Source organism: Amphibalanus amphitrite, unplaced genomic scaffold, assembly GCF_019059575.1.
Source record: "Amphibalanus amphitrite isolate SeventyFive unplaced genomic scaffold, NRLGWU_Aamphi_draft 000213F_arrow, whole genome shotgun sequence".
NCBI classification, from domain to species: domain Eukaryota; kingdom Metazoa; phylum Arthropoda; class Thecostraca; order Balanomorpha; family Balanidae; genus Amphibalanus; species Amphibalanus amphitrite.
Window position 1 is genome coordinate 498,658 of NW_024881708.1, and position 18,477 is coordinate 517,134.

The 18,477-nt window shown below is 51.3% G+C and overlaps 1 protein-coding gene across 1 annotated transcript in view; it reads right to left on the bottom strand.

The window, feature by feature from the left end:
• Positions 1–246: 246 nt before the first annotated feature.
• Positions 247–18,477, bottom strand: part of LOC122385289 (mitochondrial basic amino acids transporter-like) — a 30,009-nt gene continuing 11,778 nt past the window's right edge. Inside the window, exons 2-5 of the mRNA XM_043373434.1 lie at positions 11,590–11,672; positions 5,359–5,402; positions 3,016–3,099; positions 247–2,626 (exon numbers count right to left, since the gene is read on the bottom strand). Of these exons, the coding sequence (XP_043229369.1) occupies positions 1,316–2,626; positions 3,016–3,099; positions 5,359–5,402; positions 11,590–11,623 (1,473 nt within the window). The 5' untranslated portion in view covers positions 11,624–11,672 and the 3' untranslated portion in view covers positions 247–1,315. The remainder of the gene's footprint in view (positions 2,627–3,015; positions 3,100–5,358; positions 5,403–11,589; positions 11,673–18,477) is intronic.

An 18,477-nucleotide genomic window follows, 5' to 3' on the forward strand; every position in this document is an offset into this window, starting at 1 on the left:
CTACAGCTTTATTTTATGGTCCATTGCAGAAAAAAGGTGACTTAAACAGCAAATGAGTCTTTAAAGTAGGTACAGGAGCCTGATTCGATCTACAGAACAGACAGAATCCAAGATGCCTTACTGCTGATCCACGTAACATTCGTGACAGGCTGTTACTTCCTTTAGGCTAATCAAATATTTGATGCGGTCTTTGATTTTTTGACATTTTTTCATGCATTTTTACATTTTCATAAGATACATCTACCTAATCAAAATCGGTTTATTCGGGCAAGTGTATTCACATATATAATACCTCTCGCATGGAATGCGTGAAGACATCCATAAGCATTAGGCATACAGAACAATCCACAATCCAGTCTGCATGGGCACTTCGACATGACAAGCATAACATAGCTCGGCAACTTGGTTTGACATTATGATCAATATCAGCGGCTCCAGTCAGACCACTTATTCTCCTTTCGTACAAGCAAATACAGTCACTGCCTAACTTGGCACATGGCGACCCTGCGCCTTGTCATATATACCTGAATGAGATTGGTCCCCAGTCCTGATAATGTAGTGATACATTATCTGACGTGACCGCAAACGCCCCACAATTATGCATAAATAAGGCACTAGCGCGGACCTCCGCTGATTAGTATAAAAGTTACAGGACATGTTAACGACATGACTATAAAGTTAAATTCGTTCGAAAAGTCAACAGTTTCAATCACGCCTGGGTTAGTTTGGAGCATAATCGGCATTCATGTTTACGCATCCACACTCTTATTTTTCACCTTACATAATATCACAAATCAAAACATCTCGCGTTAAAAGGCTAGAAAAAGGCAGAAACGTTAGGAAAAGCTGTCATGCAGTAAACGGACGCGGAAGATCAGCGGAAGACTTGGTAAAAGTGCGCTAATAATCCGCATATGTTATCCGATTTACGCACGAGCAATTGACGTCCTTGTGGAACCAGCCAACAACTGAATTATCACTGTCGAACGTAATCGGAAGCAGCAGCCGCACTCCGACATTGGTCACTATGTCAAATGACGCCCAGGTTGGGAGCTTATGCTATGTGATTGCACAGTTGGCCGGGCCGAGAAGCGTATCCGCACGCATTAGACGGTTTTATCAGACACACATACCGCTCCTCGTCTCTCACACACACACCTAGACAAGGACGGACACATATCGGCCCATTTACCTGGCCGGAGGACGGAATCGAACCGCGTTCCTGGACGGAATCTTTACATACTCTCCCTGTCTGGAAGGACGGACCACGTCCCGGAGGGAACGGCGGGCCTCGGGGGCTGGTCTGCGCGCACCTCTAGGCGGCGGCCGTCTCCACGATCCGTGACATGTGGTCGTCGCCGACGTCGTACTCGACGATGTGCGTGACGACGGTGGTCTCTCGGCGCACGTGGCGGCAGGGCAACACGTCCGAGAGCTCGAGCTGTTCCTCCTCCTCGGCGCCGGTCTCCTCCTGAGCGGCCTCCTCGGCAGCGGCCGGCGCGCTCACCCGCGGGTCGATCGCCACCGCCCGCCGCACGCCGCTCGCCTTGGCGGCCGCAGCTGCGGCGGCAGCGGCGGCGGCGGCCGCCGCCACGGCCGGGTCTGCGGCCGAGTGCTGAGCGCTGACGGGCAGCGCCGTCTGCCCGCCGAGCTGACCACCCAGCGCCGCCATCTCGCGGTCCAGCAGGCTGCGCAGCTGGCCCAGCGCCATCTGGCCGTCCAGTCGGATTGTGGCCTTCCGACGGCGCGCCGAGAGGCCGCCGTCGCTCGTCTCCAACTGCACGGTCACCTGGGTGACGGTCAGGTTCTGCTGGCCGAGCTGACCCAGCTGACCGAGCTGCTGGCCAAGGTGCTGGCCCAGCTGCTGACCGAGCTGGTGACGCTCCTGGTGCGGCAGCCGCAGCTGCTGGGACTCCGCCTCCTGAAGTGGCTCGGGCGTCCGCCGCCGGTCGTGCGCGTACTCGAGGATCACCGAGACCATGGCCAGGGTCACAGCGTTGGTCGGGAAGGCGCGGATTGACGCCGAGCTGACGCCGCGCATGAAGCCGCGCCAGCCCTCGCGCTTCAGCGTGCTCCGGACGCAGTCGATGTAGCCGTCGTAGTGCTGGATGCCGGCCATGCCGTCCGTCTGAATGCGCGTCTTCACCACGTCGATGGGATAGGTGAAGACCCAGGAGGCGACTCCGGCCGCGCCTCCGGCCATCAGCATGTGCGTGAGGCTCTTCCTCTGATCTCCAACCAGGCCGGTGGTGAGCAGCTCGTAGGTGCCGAAGTAGAGGCCGAACGCGGGCACCTCTCGCACCACGGTGACCCAGTATCCGCGCATCAAGCCGCGGGCACCGGAGCGCGCCCACAGCTGGCGGCAGCAGTCCCAGGGCGAGCTGAAGTGGCGGGAGCCCATGCCGGTGACGCTGCTCTGCACCTGAAGCTGGCTCTTAACCAGCTCCATGGGGCTGACGACCACGGCCTGGCAGCCGCCGGCGATCATCCCGGCGGTGAACTGCGACCTCAGGCAGTCGGGGTCGGACATGAGCCGGCGCACGTTGCCCTGGATGCCGAATGTGAGCGCGTTGACGGCGGCCACGCCGTACATTGGCGACGTGAGGCCGCGGTACAGGCCGCGCATCTGCCGGGACACAGACGGAGAGAGGTTGGAGACGGTCGGCGGGGGCACCGGTAGCGGGTGGGGGCGAGACACGTTACCGAACCGAACGCTGTTTTAATGCCGCTTTAAAACAATGCACAATCCTTTGACACTTATTTGTGAACGTTCGGACAAATTAACATATACATCGAGTTTGAATGCTTTGGCTGAAAAATAATTAAACTCGAGGTGGGGGGACTGGGAGTGGGTAATAAGAGTACTTCTCTAAAGATTTTACTTTAAATTTCGTGCCCATGGCAATACTCGAGCATAAATGACTGCAAGATACGTTCAGCGTTGAAACTATCACTATACGTGCAAATGGGGCTGACTCATTTCGCCACTTTTCCGCACGCAGTTTCAGTACTTACCCCTTCCTTGACTAGAATGCTCTGGAGACAGTGGAACGTCCCGCGGTATGTTGGATTTAGCGAACATTGTGTTTGTATCCGGACCTGCAAACAGACAAATAGGCTGGTAAGCATGGGATAGATAACAGTAATCAAATTATGGTAACGTCAACAGAGTGCTTCTTTTACATTCTAGCTGTATTCGCTGTTTTGTGGGTCACTATTTCGCTCTATTCATCCTGGGTTCATGGGTCATTTCGGCTACCCACAATAGACCAACCACCGGAATGCGTCTCAGTGACACGTTAAACACGTCATGATTTCCGGGTGATACTTTTGAGATAAACAGTTACGGACAAGATGCTGCAAGGTCTCAGGTACTAATGGGATGAGTTTAGAAAGGGTGACCCCGAGCGAACCAGCTACATATCCTGAGGTAGCGGGCCCCTCTGTTTTCGTGATACCCCCTCCGGAGTGTTGAGACCTTGCTGGATATAGCGCGGCGCCGGTGGTCGCGGCGCCGGCCCTGCAGCTAGGTCGGCCGGCGAGGGGCACCCGGTGGGCCCTGGGACGGCGGCGGGGCTCCGGCGAGCGCTGCGTAGATCAGATGGCCGCCACGGTGGGGGCAGAATTCGGCGCGGGGCGGCCTCTCGGCGCGTCGCGAGCTGACTGGTGACTGTAGATGGCTGGATAGGTCCGGTGGCGCGCGCTTATCGTCCTGATCGGCTGAGGCCGCGCCGGTGTCGTCCGAAGTCGGCAGAGAGCGCCGCGCGCTCACGCAGAAGACGCGCGCCAGTTAGACGAATTCGACGCACCACTGACAGTTAAGACGTAAAAATAGACGCTTTTTGAAAATGTGGGACCAGTGTGAGCCCCAGGAATCTGTGTCGGGACAATTTGCGCAGAACGATTGGTCAGTCACCACTGGACGACCGTCGTCCTTGTGAAGGTACACAAAACAAAATCGGTGTTAGCCGTTTGTTTAATGGCGTTGTGGGTCCGTTCGTCCAATATTTAGCTTTTCCGGATAACAAACTGCATGTATGGTGCGTGAGCCGTCCATTGCACTTAAGGGTTGAGTTGAGCTTGCCGAGTTCAGGTTCATTAAGTTCGGCGAGCTTACTCGCGTTTACCCACAATTGAACGGACTCGTCGCCCATACCTTGCGCTTGCCCACACCTCGGTCAGCGAGGCGCTTGTCTCTGGGACCCCGTTGTGTTTGGCGACCTGAGGTTGCCCCCACCAAAGCGTTGGACGCACGGGTGGCCCAGTCGCATCGCCTCCGGTTTGAGCCGGCTCCTCCGAGGGGCCGCCTCCCCGGCAGCCTTGTTTGGTGGTCACGCCACCGAGAACAATGAGCCCAGTCGAGCATACGCTTAGCTAAAGGCGTGCTAGGCCGCCCGGCTCGATTCGGGATACATATCAGAAAGGGTGGCCGCTCTCGTAGTGTCTGGCGGCGCTCCTTGGGATGCTGTTATGTTCTGCTCTACCGCCTCGGTCAGCGAGGCGGCTGGGTTGTGCTAGGTATAGGACTATATAGAGAGTTCTTGGTCAATGGACCTACATATACAATGCGCGGTGGTCTTTCAAAACATGTGCGAAAATACTGAGTTAGTGAGACTTCTGACCATTTCGCCGGGATAATCTAAACGAGATGAAAAAGATATATGCGTAAAGAGTGCATACTGCCTTCCACGGGACCTTTTTGCGTCGCAATCGGATACCCTTTAGCGTACGTCAGCAGGTCAACGCCTTTGAGACGTGCCAGTCACTGAATAGTGTATGCGCTATTGATCCGTAAAAGACCGAGTGCGTACCTGCGTACTAGCGACCAGAAATCTGTCGATGTAACACGCTTAAATTGCATAAGAAGACCGCTCACTCTCGCACGACCAGCGAAATGTGAATGACACTAGTCGAAGCACTGACAGCAGCCTTGGACGGGGGGCAACGCTCCAGCCGATGTGTCCTGACTCGTCGGAACCATCCTTCATGCACCGGTATCATCCTCGTGACACCAGCTCCTCCTGTCCGGTCCCATGTACCGCTGCACGGGCCCCTTGGCCCTTCCTCCCGTCTACCAGGGCTCCATCGCGCCATATTTGAGTGAAGATCTACACGCAGTAGTGCCCGCTGTAGCGCTCGACGTCGAGGGCTTCCATTTGAGAGTGACCCGGAGACCGCTTTTAGGGATGAGGTCTTAAGATACCTGCACTGCAGTGCACAACCCCTCCTCGGTAGTATGACATGCTTCTACTACTATAAGGTGTCTAGTCTAGCTTGGGTGGGTACTGGTATCTACCATTGAAAGAAAAGAACTGAAGGGATTTATCCAGAAGTGAATGGTGACAGAGTATTACTCACCTTTACTGTGTCTAGGGGATGTCCGACAACGACTCCAGCCACACCTGAAACAAACAATGGAGATCGCATTAGAATCATCGAAAGACGTACCTAAAGGTCTGGAGTTTGCACACGTAACGCATAAGGAGATTAATCAATGATATTACAAATTGTGAACGAAAGAAAGGGCGGGTTTATACGAAGGCAATTAAGTCTAAACTTTCCTCAGTTCAACGTTCAGAGTTCAACATCCGTTCGTTTCACCATCCAGAAAGTCAATACGGTTGATGCGGCCTCACATACCAACAACTTGCAACGTCGGCTCGACGCTTTGCATCAGCCATCAACCTTTCAGATGCAGCAACACCAATATATGTCGACGGATAGCAGCATCTCATTTGAATTGCATCCGACCGGCGCCTGGAGCGTCAGTCCATCCTTGGATGCAGTCAGCCATGTATAAGTAGTTATATAATCGTCTCACTCGGCCAGCCCCCTCCAAGAAATACCGCTGCCGCTTCACCTTGTGGGTGACCTGACAAAGGTGACGTCTGCGCGCAGTTTCTCGTCGTTTATGAGCATATGCGGCGGAACGGGGAGGGCACCGGGGCACCGTGCCCCCCTATGATTTTGGCACTTTAACATTAGCCCTATGGGCGTTGCATGGAAAGAATGGGACCAAAAGTCGGCAGTGCCCCCCTTAAAGGGACTATCCCACCTTTAACATGGGGTTTGGTTGAGATAGCCAAGTTTGCGGCGAGGTTCAGAAACCACTATCTATCTAGGTTGCAACCCCCGCGGCCTCTTGGTGTTGAAGAAATTCGTTCCCTTCATTTGAAAATGGGCCTTGCGCAAGGCCCTATCTTCAACATGGAGCGACCGTTGGTGTGACGTCACCTCGTTTAGTCATTCTGATTTAAATGGGTTTGTTCGTTGAAAAATCGCTTAAAACTTGGTCTGAACTTTGTTGTGGTGCCTACAGAGTAAAAAGAATCAGCTTTATGACAGTAATGTGGCCTGGGGAAGGAGGTAATTTTGGGCTGTGACGTCACATATTTGAAAGTTTGTGTTTGGAATATGGGAAGCCTAAGATGTTTAATGAAAAATAAATGCCAGAACCGTGTTCCTGGTCATCCAATCTATAAAGTCGGGCACAATTTAACTGGTTTTAACAACATTTTAGAAGGTGGGATAGTCCCTTTAACCCTCGCCCGCACATGCCATTTTCCCATCCTAGAACGCACATGGGGGGGGGGGGGGGGTTGCCACCCCCCACGCCATTTCGTTCCTGTTGGAGATAAAGCTTAGCGGTAAAGACCAAAAAGATTCTTTGGGAAGAGACGAATCCAATGATATCCAGTTTTACCTTCTCAGGTCAGTCATTGACCTTCCAGGTCAGGTCAAACAAAAAAATGTTGCTGTTTTGGGTCACCGTTGGATATCAAGTGCGCTGCTTATCATATACCGATGACGACGCCGTTTTCTGGTGCCAAGCCAGCTAGAACCTCTTTGTCACTCTACCCGACCAGGTTTTTCCTGCTGAGGTCATTTCAGGTCAAGTTAGGTCAAGGTCAATTATATGTGTTTGTATGTCTGTGTGTGTCTGTGTGTATACTGATGTGTGCACCGATTGTTTATGTGTCCATATTACATGAAATCATGATCTGAGAAGCTTTTACCAAAAATGTAGTCAAAAAACTTCACAAAAAGTAATTTCCGCTTGCCTAAAACGCAACTATCTTAGATGACCTAGGTTGACCTTGACCTTGACCTTGACATCTGAACATCGTCGAACAACATGTTCCATGATAGGTGGGAGGTAAGACTGGCAAAAAAGGCCGAAATCAAGGTGTCAAAAGCTCACAAGGCCCATAGCCAACGCAAGATGTTGAGAATTGGCCATTTGGGTCATGACATGACCTGAAAAACAAGGTCATATCTCCGAAACCAATAACCACAGAAACTTGAAATTTTCAGTGGACATCAAGAAAGGATAGAGGAGCAGCTATACGAAAAATCAGCCTTCTAGCTTTAAAAATGTTGAGTGCAGAGCAGAAAGACTACCTGGGGGGGGGGGGTGGCAACCACCCCCCCATGTGCGGGCGAGGGTTAATTGAAGGTGTTCCGCCGCTACTGTCAATTAGTTGGGTATTGAATGACATTTCGTTGGCTCCCATAAGTTAAGGTACTTCGGATCATATCATGCCTAGAATCTTCGTTGGTTGTGTGCAATGTTAGTTTACGATTTTATAGAATATGCAGAATATCCCTTCGATGGTCGTTAAAAAACACCTTTGATGATACATAAACCAACCAAAGATTTTCGCAAAAGGTACGTAAAAATAACAAATGACTGTCAAAATGATGTTATCGATATGAGCCGGTGTGTTCCATTCATTCCACAGCCCAAAACGATGGGTGGCTGCTTTGCCCAACTTGTTCCAGCACCATGGCACCTTTGGCACCAATCATGACACCAATCGGTACGCTGGGCTGGTGCTTCACGGTACGTAGTGAATATAACTCACGGACGAGCCTCCTCATTAGCATAAGGCGGCATCTGATAGGGTCTGCCGGCGGCGCCACTGCGACTGCCAATGGAAGGTTCCAGGCGGCAGGCGGGACCGCAGGCAGGCCCGGCCTCTCAGCGAGTGGAGGCCGGGTCTGGCCGGGCCACCCGACCGAATCTTCCAGTGCTCAGAGCTCTAGCAGACACGGACCCATCGCGCGAGCGCTCAATGGACGGTTGTTGGTTTGGCTCATGAAACGTCCCCAGGTGGCTGATGTATCTTAGAGGTAATGGACATTTGGATAAAGTAGCAACCACTAAATAAATGTTTGTTCTAAAGCCTGGAAGGGAGTGCCCTGCACCTCATGTCAGGTTTCCACTGCAACGGCTCCCCTTATGTACGGATGATACGAGCATAACCGGGTCACTTACCTGCCGCCCTCCGTGAGTTTCGCCATGACCTACTTACTCCTGAATTTAAGCCGATGACCTCAAGAAGATTTTCGGCACTCCAATGTGACGACTGACAGACGACTCATTCCATGGCCTCATGGAGCATCAACGCTACTCGGCCAACACGCATCGTGATTCGCCGCCCGTCAATTTTGATCCTTCGTGGTTCCTACTCAGTGGACCCTTATGTCTCTAAGAACAAGAAAGAGAACAAGAGAAAAGGGGTGGAGAGAAAGAGGGAGATGACAGACTTAAATAAAAACAAAAGAGACAGGGGTAATGAGAGAGAGAGAGAGAGAGAGAGAGAGAGAGAGAGAGAGAGAGAGAGAGAGAAAGAAGATACCGGGAGAGAATTAGATAGAGGAGCTACCAGGAGAGACTGAGAAAGAAATAAGGGAATGGGAGAGCAGAATACAGAGAGAGAGAGAGAGAGAGAGAGAGAGAGAGAGAGAGAGAGAGAGAGAGAAAGAAGATACCGGGAGAGAATTAGATAGAGGAGCTACCAGGAGAGACTGAGAAAGAAATAAGGGAAGGGGAGAGCAGAATACAGAGAGAGAGAGAGAGAGAGAGAGAGAGAGAGAGAGAGAGAGAGAGAGAGAGAGAGAGAGGCGGCGCGTCGTTGGCGATGGAAACTTCCAGTGGCCAGTGGCCGTCGGCTCCCGATCAGATATACTGTCCAATCGTTGGGCCATCAAAACCAGTCGCGGCCGGTGTCCAGGGCGCGGTGTGACGCTGGACTCTCTGGTGGCCGGTGTAGGGTCGGCAGCCCGGGTGGCCAGCCTGTCCACTGTCCAGCCCTCTACCTTTGTCGCTGGGCCATGAAACGGTCCCAAACTGCTGATGGCCTGAGAGATGTCTGTTGCAGAGTCGCGGGTCCTTCACATTTTGGTCACTTCCCAAATATGTGATCTAAACGATAAACAGCTGTTCTAAGAACCAAGACTGCATTTTAGCATGCATCGAATAGTGTGTTCTAGTACAGTCACATTTTTGGACAGCTCCTTCAGAAGAAGCCTCGACTCTTTAGAGAACAGGGTCGAGGCGTCGCACTGTGTTTTGACGTTTCCAACACGACCTTTTGACCCGTACTGGACAGCGATCGGTCCCAAAAAGGAGTTTCCCCACAGCAGTGGTAGCAGGCAGAGATATCTGCGGAGGGGAGGGGGGGGGAGGTAGGAGCGAAGGTGGAGGTGGCCGGAGGCGCAGACGGCCGACGGTTGCTGTTCCGATGCTATCATCTCGGGGCTCGTCCCATGGACGCCCCATAAATGAATGTTTTAGGGGACGCCTGCGGCGGGGACCGGTCTGGGCCCGCCCGAGAAGGCCGCCGCGTCTGGGGCCCGAGTTGGCTCGCTCCGAGATGGCCGTCATGTCGACAGAGGCGTCCCTGACTGCTGCGCATTATCCTCCGACACCTGCGCCACAAGCAGACGATGACCAGAGCTCAGAAACCTTGTCCAAGCGTCCAGTGTCCTCTATCGAGGGCGCAGAGGAAGGAAGGTCCCCGAACTGCGCTTGCTGGTCGCAGAGCATCTCAGTGGAACTTTGCCAGCTGCGACGGCAGCATGCACCACATGATGCCGTCCATCTTGTATGAGCGGTGACCTAGATTGCAGGATTGCTATTAAAGAGGCTGGTTTCTTCGAGGTTAGCCAGACCATTGTCTGCATTGTCTGCCTTTCAGTTCCGGGTTGTCGTGTCACTGAAGGTCTGCAATTGTTGGTGGTGAACCGGTCAACAATTATTGCTCAACTGGACTAATTGTTGTTGACGTCTCCTCCAATTTTCCTATGAATATCTTCCAACTTCCATTCTCTTCTCATTCACCCTTCATCTATTCTCACCCCATATATGCTATTGCAGCCAAGTTTCGGGGCCGACCGTCTGCCGCAGCCCCTCGCAGCCATCCCCAGGGCTGTGCTGAAAGCTCGGGAAGCCCGCTGCCTCGGTCGTCCGGTCGACAATAGCCGGAGGCTGCCACTAGGGCCGAGCTGCCTACCAACCGGCTTCAGCACTCAACTGGCGACGAGGGCCATGAACAGTCTGCATACTAATTGACTTCTGCATGTGGGAATATATCAGCTGGTGGATGGGTATACGTTCGAGATTGCAGCGATAGATAGTGCAGACTCAGCGTCTGAGATGGCCCGGTAGGCGGTAGGTCCGGTTCTGTTTATGTTTATCGTTATTGTTTGCTGTTAGTGTTCGCTTACTTCATCTCATATTTATCTCTTTGATTCTATTGCTCGTTGTTGTTGCTTTGTAGCGTGAACGAAAACAATTTTACCGTGTCGATTGGTATGCATAAATTACACTATACGGAATGCTATGAACCAGTAAAACGCCTTTTGGGCGAAGAACGAGCGAGCGAGATAGTGAGCCCTGCACGTGCGGAAGGGCGAGAGGGTGCTTCCAACGGGCTTGCGCAAAGCACCCTTCTAACCGGTCGCTAGCGGTGTGCCAAATTTGAACGCAATCGGCCCAGCCGTTCCTGAGATCTGGAAGCGGCATTCTGCACGTGCGCACGTGCAAACGGGTTCAAAATGACTTTTGCACGGCACCCTACTAACTGGTCCCCAACCGTGTACCAAATTTGAGCGCAATCGGCCCAGCCGTTTTCGAGATCTGGAAACGCCCCCTGCACGTGCGCACGTGCAGTAGCACCCTAACTGCAACACATGGGAATGCATTGCCTGGTGGGTGCCTACTTGTATGCCAAGTTTCAGCGAAATCGCCCCAGTAATTACCGAGTTACTGAAATGGGAACAAATTTGGCACCTCTTATTGTTGTATTTTGCACGTGCACTGGGGGTGACCCACATGCATCGAGAGTATCCTATTTTGGGTAGAAGAGATGCTGCTACCCTACAAAAATTACCGCAAGTCAATCGCCCAAGCGGCTGCTGAGAAATGAGCCTCTCAAAATCACTACTTTTGCAAAACAGCTTGAACACCCTTGACTTTTCACGTGGCACGTGCCACGACGGTCACTGAGATGTATCAAAAGTAGTCAATTACGGGGTAGAAGGGATGGGGCTACCCAACAAAAAAGACCGCAGGCCAATCGGTCCAGCGGTTGCTGAGATATAAGCCTCTCAAAAGCGTTACAGGCCGGGCCGGGCCGGGCCGGGCCGCTCATACTGAGATTTTTCCGTTATATTGAAAAGACTCACTTCGCTCGCTGCGCTCGCTCGCTCGTAATAATGAACACCTTATGAAGTTATGCAACGCCAAATAGATGTCAACAGCTATTCGGTCACTACATTCGTTCCAGTCGCTGCAGTGCTTACCTCCCACGCAGCCGGCGAGGAAATCCGTCGCCATCCTGTTCTTTTTCTTCTCTGAGGTCTGGAAAGAAACCTCCGACTTCGACCTGCCGAACACAGACAAACGCTCCGTCAATCCAGGGTCTATAGCTCCACCAAACCCACCCCGCCGACTGGAACTGGCACTCAAAATCAATCGATTGCGTATGTGACAAAACGACGAGACACAAGGAAAGCTTAGATAACAAAATGAGGCTATGTTGAGGACGTACCGTTTGGAATCCAACCAACTTCACCGGTCAGAGCTAAAGGTCCGGTCACCGTTCACCGGCCAGGGTCACTGGCAGGGGGCTGCGGTCACGGGTCATGGGAGCGCGGTCACCACCCAAACGGCGCTGATCGGTTGTCACCACTGCGGTTTTGGGACCGCCTAGTGATCGTCCTTTGCGATCCAGCTGGCCCACACGACACGGCGTCTCCGCGACCACTGTCCTTCTCCCCGCCCCGGTGTCGTTGTCTCCGCCTGATCAGTCCCCTTGTCTCCGAGAGGGCGGTCCTGCCGCAGGGGGTTCGCCGAACTGGCCGGTCGGGGGTGAACTGGGTGAGGTGGGTGGTGAATTTGGAGAAAAACCCACAGAGATGGCAGGATAGTTAGACGTGGGTGACCCAGCCAATGTAGAATAATCAGAACTAAAATTGTTTAGGCATATGGAATTATGGAGAATCGGAGACTACTGTGTGATATCAGCTATGTCGTAACGCCCTTTTTTCTATAATCAGACTGTTGTGATTCAAAATGAATGTTGCACTCATATTACGAACGTTTCGAGGCCCATAGGACAGCTCAGCGCCCAGGGATCAAACTCCCGAGTGTTTCCCCAAAATCTACACGCACCTATCCTGGCGAACCTGTAGTGTCTACCGGTGTGCCGGGCGACTCCCGTCCGATTCCGCGAACCGACAGTCTCGCCTCACGTGTTTCAGGTGCTGGTCACGTTTTTGTCCCGCCCCCAGAAAACTGCTCCTTATCGGCGCCGGTCCCGATGTGTCGCTGGCGCCGCGGACGGTAAAAAGGCCCTCACTGAGCCAGTCGCTGCTGCCGCCTACTCATGATGCCGATGGCGACGTGAGGTGAATGAGAAACGAACAACTGTTGCTGCCCGGACGGTCCAGCGGTCCAGCCGATATGGTTACATTTTCAACCCTACCGTTTCTCTGTTGTTTCTAGCAAAATATACACTACCTGCTTCCCTTCTTTGCCTACATAACTAAATATTATATTGAAAATTTGAAATCACCCACCCACCTCACCATGATGCTTACAAGACAATAATTGTTCATGAATACAAGGACATAGACCTAACGTATGTAAGTAGGCACCCAATAAAGTCCAACGAAAGAAAGCTCAGCCGTTTCCTCGGAGCATCGAAGTCTTCGCTATTGGTGCTACTCCCATACTGCTGCATTGCAGTCACCTGCCTCTCCGTGCGCTGGGGCAGCTTCAGAGGAAGATCTTAATCATTCATAGCATATAGGCACCTCGGTTATAGGGCATTACGTTGAAAGCATTGGTTAAAGGTAGTGTGCCAGCTTTCCTGGACCGTATGGAGCTAATGGCCTAGATAAGGAGAACCGGATTTTTAGAACTTATCCATACCTTCAAAACTCATGGAAACGTCTTAAATTCTTCAAATTTTGAGTACCCCAGTGCGAAATTCGCCCCGACGGGTTGTCGGTCGTACCCCAACCACATTTCACACCACTATGAACAATAAATGCACACACTGAAATCGCTATTACCGATATGCTCATCCAATCAAGTTTCGATAAACCCGTTCATCATCATCTCCTGCGGTTTCGAACACGCCTGTTAGGTGGTGCGGTAGACCGCGCCCAAAGCCAGGGCCCCGGTAACGTGAGGTAGCCGAGTCGGGGCAGCGTGCGCTGACCCGAGCCGGGGCCGCGCGTCCTCCCGGTGTCATGTGATAGCCCGGGGCTGCCCGCGGGGATGTGGTAGACCGCGCCCAAAGCTGCGGCCCCGGCTTGGGTCAGCGCACGCTGCCCCGACTCGGCTACCTCACGTTACCGGGGCCCTGGCTTTGGGCGCGGCTTCTGCTCATACTTTGTGGTGCGGTGGTGGTGCGTCGGGCCGCGCGCTCTGACTTCGGCCAAGAATATGCGTCAGCTGATCATTGTCATTTCTGCCACTTGCGTGTGGTGAAATGGGGTCATAACTTAACCCACTTTCCTTCGGGAGGCTTCGAGTGGGAAGGGCGTGGCTCTTTGTCAAGACTTTTTGGCGCGAAAACGGTGGAGCGTCGGAGTGCGGAAGAGTGGATTTGTATGGTTGCAGTTGTAGGCTATTAATTCTTCCTGTTTAAAGTTCAGTGAAGCTATATTGGTGCTTTTCAGTGAGTACTGGGTAATGGATTGAAAATGGTAGGTCGAGATCGACCTGTCAAGAGAGGTAGGCCGGACGAGCTGTTTTTCCCAGAGCCTGACAAGGCTGGTTCGTATCTTAGGATCGCTCTGAGTTCGGGGAATTCATTTCGTTCCAAAGGATGGCCCTGGATTCAGGCAGGTGTGAGGGGAATCCTGGGAGGTGTGGAGAAGTTGGATAAAGCCAACTTTTTAGCAGACGGTTGTCTGCTCGTAAAAACAAAAACACAAAAACAGACGGAAAGGCTCCTCAAAGCATCCTTCTTTGGGGATGAACAGTGTGAGGTGGTGAGAGATGCAAAGCTGAATCAATCACGCGGTACCATCAACGCATATGACCTTATTGACCTCTCAGAGACTGAGATAGTTGGCTGGTTGGAGGAGTATGGTGTGGTGGGAGCCAAAAGGTTCACTAAAAAGCTCAATGGAAAGGTGGAGAACACCCCAACACTCCTCCTGACATTTAACCAGCCAACCTGTCCTCAGAAACTTCAGCTGGATTATGTGACGTACCATGTCCACCAATATGTACCCAACCCACTGATGTGCTACAGATGTGGCCTTTTTGGACACTCTGAAGCCAAATGCACAAGGGAGGCTCGCTGTCTTCGCTGCGGGAAACCAAAGCATGATGGAGAATGTGAAATGAAATGTCTAAACTGTGAGAAACCGGGACACACATGTCTGTCAAGGGAATGCGATGCTTGGAAAAAAGAGAAAGAGATTTGCAGAATTAAAACTGAGCAGGATATCTCATACCCACAGGCCAGGAAGGTGTACGAAACAAACTATGACAAACCCCGTTCCAGTCCTCAGACATATGCCACTGCTATTCGCACTCCCAGTGTGATGAGCAAAAAGGAGGCCGAGCTGACTGACAAAGTTAACAAACTAGAGTCAAAGATGAGTGAGATGATTGAACTGCTGAAACAACTTGTACCCAAAGAAATATTACAGGGGAATGCTGCGACTGAGGGTAAGGAGACAGCTGACAAACAGAGATCTGGAACAGCATCCAAAGCAGCCCTAGATAGTCCTGTGGAGACCCTGGATATGAGGGACACTCGGGCAGATGAAAGAAATGTTACTGATGATGCCATGGATGATGGGGGTGCGGCAGGAGTGTCGCCCTGTGATGGTGAGAGGGCGATCCATGTGACAAACATTGGGAATGAGCCACATCCTCGAGGGGAGGGCAAACTAGCTCAGTGGAAAGTTGCAGGAAAAACAAAACGTGCTGACAAACATCAGGGACAACTGATCTCAGGTGATGAGATCGACCCTTCACCAGTGTTCACTCGAGCGAGTAGATCTCTGGACAGGGGTAAAAAGCAATACGTACAAAGAAAGTCTTGGGAGAGAAGACAGTGATCTAGCTCTACGTTTACAGACTACAGCCTACTAAACTAAGCCGTTTTTAGTTTAGTTTTTTTTTCACAGCCAACCTTTTTCAACAAAAGCCTCTAAGTACTCTTAGCCAGTCCGCTTGGGACTTCCATACATCCACGTACTACACACTACTCATGTCTATTCTGCAATGGAATGCAAGAGGATTGATTGGGAAATGGACCGAATGCAAATTCTTTTTAGCACAGAAATCACCTCTATGCATATGCTTACAAGAAACACGGTTTCGTGACAATGATCGATATGATTTTACAATCCCTGGATACAGTTTATACACAACAAATTGCAATGCTGAAACAAGGCAAGGTGGTGTTGCACTTTATGTCTTAAACACTATACCTCACTGTGAAATAAAACTCCAAACCACTCTGCAAGCAGTGGCCTGCCATGTGAATATCAATAATAAGAGATTGGTTGTATGCTCACTGTACCTCCCTCCAAATGTGCCTTTCACTGGCACAGAGCTAGAGCAACTTATCCTACAATTAGAAACTGATTATGTGATATGCACAGATGCCAATGCAAAACATGCCCTGTGGGGATCACCACACAATGATAGGAGAGGCAGGGTACTGGCAGATCTTGTGGCTCAATATGATCTACATGTACTCAATGATGGATCAGGAACCCGCTTGGATGTGTATACTGGAGCAATGACCCACATTGACGTTACAGTGTGCACAACTAATCTGGCACCACTCCTAGGATGGAAGGTGCAAGGTGACAATCGGTGCAGTGATCACTTCCCTATTGACATATTGCCATCTTTCTGCACATCCACACCAGACAGCTACCCCAGCTGTCGACTGCGCTGGTCTGTCAGACGTGTGGACTGGAAGGCTTACAGCAGAGAATGTGAACTCAAGGTCTCATCTGCTGAGCCCCACAATGTATGCTCAATGGTAACCCAAACTATTTTAGACTCTGCTAGAAAGCATGTACCACAAATAAACAGGCAGAGCCCTAAACGATCTAACATGTGGTGGAATGATGAATGTAAGAGGGCGGTTGCCAAGAGGAAGCGTGCTCTCCTTCGATACAAACGCTGTGTGTGTCCCGCTCACTTGCTTGATTTGCAGCGAGAACGAGCTGTTACCCAACGCGTACTGCGAACTGCCAAGAGAGAGAGTTGGATCCAGCATATCAACTCTTTTACATCGTCTACACCGTTGTCCAAAATTTGGGGCATGATTCGCGCCTTTGGCGGCAAACCAACGAGCTCTCACTCATTACCAGTTCTTGTTCAAAACGGTCGGCGTTACGATAGCCCTGATGAGGTGACTGCCATATTTGGGAACTACTTTTCATCCCTCAGTGACTCCACTAACCACAGACCGGCCTTCCAGGCTCGGGCTCGTGAGTTACAAGAAATGACATTTGACTTCACGAGCAACAACACTGAGACATATAACAGTGAGTTTACTATGGCTGAACTTGACACAGCTCTGGGACATTGCGGAGCTACGTCTGTCGGCCCTGATGGTGTCCACTACTTTTTTCTTGAGCACCTCAGTCCAACATCTAAGGAAGAGCTTTTAAAGATGTTCAATATCATATGGGCGAATGATGTCTTTCCCCAAGAGTGGAAGAAATCGTACATCATCCCCATCCACAAGAGTGGCAGACCACGAGAATTAGCATCATCTTATAGACCCATCCAACTCACTTCTAACATATGCAAAACCCTTGAACGCATGCTGAATGCTCGGCTTTTGTGGTACCTGGAATCACAGAATATCCTCTCGCCGTATCAGTCTGGCTTTCGAAAAGGACGACAATGCCTTGACAACACTGTGCGATTAGAAACCGACATCAGATGTGGATTTTACTTGCGGTTTTACACAGTTGCTGTTTTCTTGGACATGCATTCGGCTTATAATATGGTTTCTGTTCCTGCCCTCCTTCAGAAACTTGAGAATATAGGTCTCCGAGGACACTTGCCGATCTTCGTCAAGAATTTTCTATTTGGTCGTTCATTCCGAGTCGACTGCAAAGGCTTGTCAGATGAATTTCGTCAAGAGAATGGTGTGGTGCAGGGTGGGGTCTTATCACCAACCTTGTTTCTCCTATTCATCAATGATATATGCCACCACTTACCACATGGTGTCAGTTACTCTCTTTTTGCCGATGACTGTGCAATTTGGGCGCAGGGGTCGGACTTATCTGCGGTCCTCGCTAAGTTACAGAGAGCGCTTGGCTGTCTAGAGAGATGGACTGACAGATGGGGCATGACTTTCTCGGGTCAGAAGTCCTCTGCTATTATTTTCAGCCGTTATCGCACTCGGCTGCCCCCAGATCGTACACTGTCCATTCAAGGTGCTGATATCCCTTATGTTGACCATGCACGCTTCCTAGGAATTGTCTTCGACTCCCGGATGAACATGAAGCAACACATCGAGCATGTGAAAACAAAGGTTATTAAACGACAGAGCTTGTTACAGTGCATTTCAAACCGTGATGTACCTCCGAAAAGGTCTGGTTTTCCCATTGGTGCCAGAGTACAGCGTTATCTTGATCGGCTGCGTGTTGCTTTACCGATACCCACTGCGAGCGCTCTTTTGCCGATTCCACCGTGGACTCTCAAAGGGCCCCAATACACACATCTTCCAGTGTCCTCCAAGAATTTGTGCACTCCAGCTGAGTTACGGGCGAGCTTTTACCAGACTATTGCGATGTACCCTGATTTTACCATCTTTTTCACGGATGGGTCCAAGCAGAACCTAAACACCGCATGTGCTTTTGTCTTTGAACATGTCTACTTCGACGATCGCTTACCAGATGACACCAGTGTGCACTGTGCTGAACTGTTTGCCATCCTACGAGCTCTGCAGTATATCGTTTCTCGCAGAGTTCCCAGAGCCATTGTCTGCAGTGACAGCAAATCGGCACTGCAGAGTCTCACAAATACTGGTAACTCGAGACCCGTGGTGAGGGACATCCAGATGACCTTACATGAAATAGACCAAAATCATCAGGATGTCCTCCTCATGTGGATCCCAGGCCATGTTGGAATACCTGGAAATGAAATGGCAGACAGTCGCGCCAAACAAGCACTGACTAAAGAGG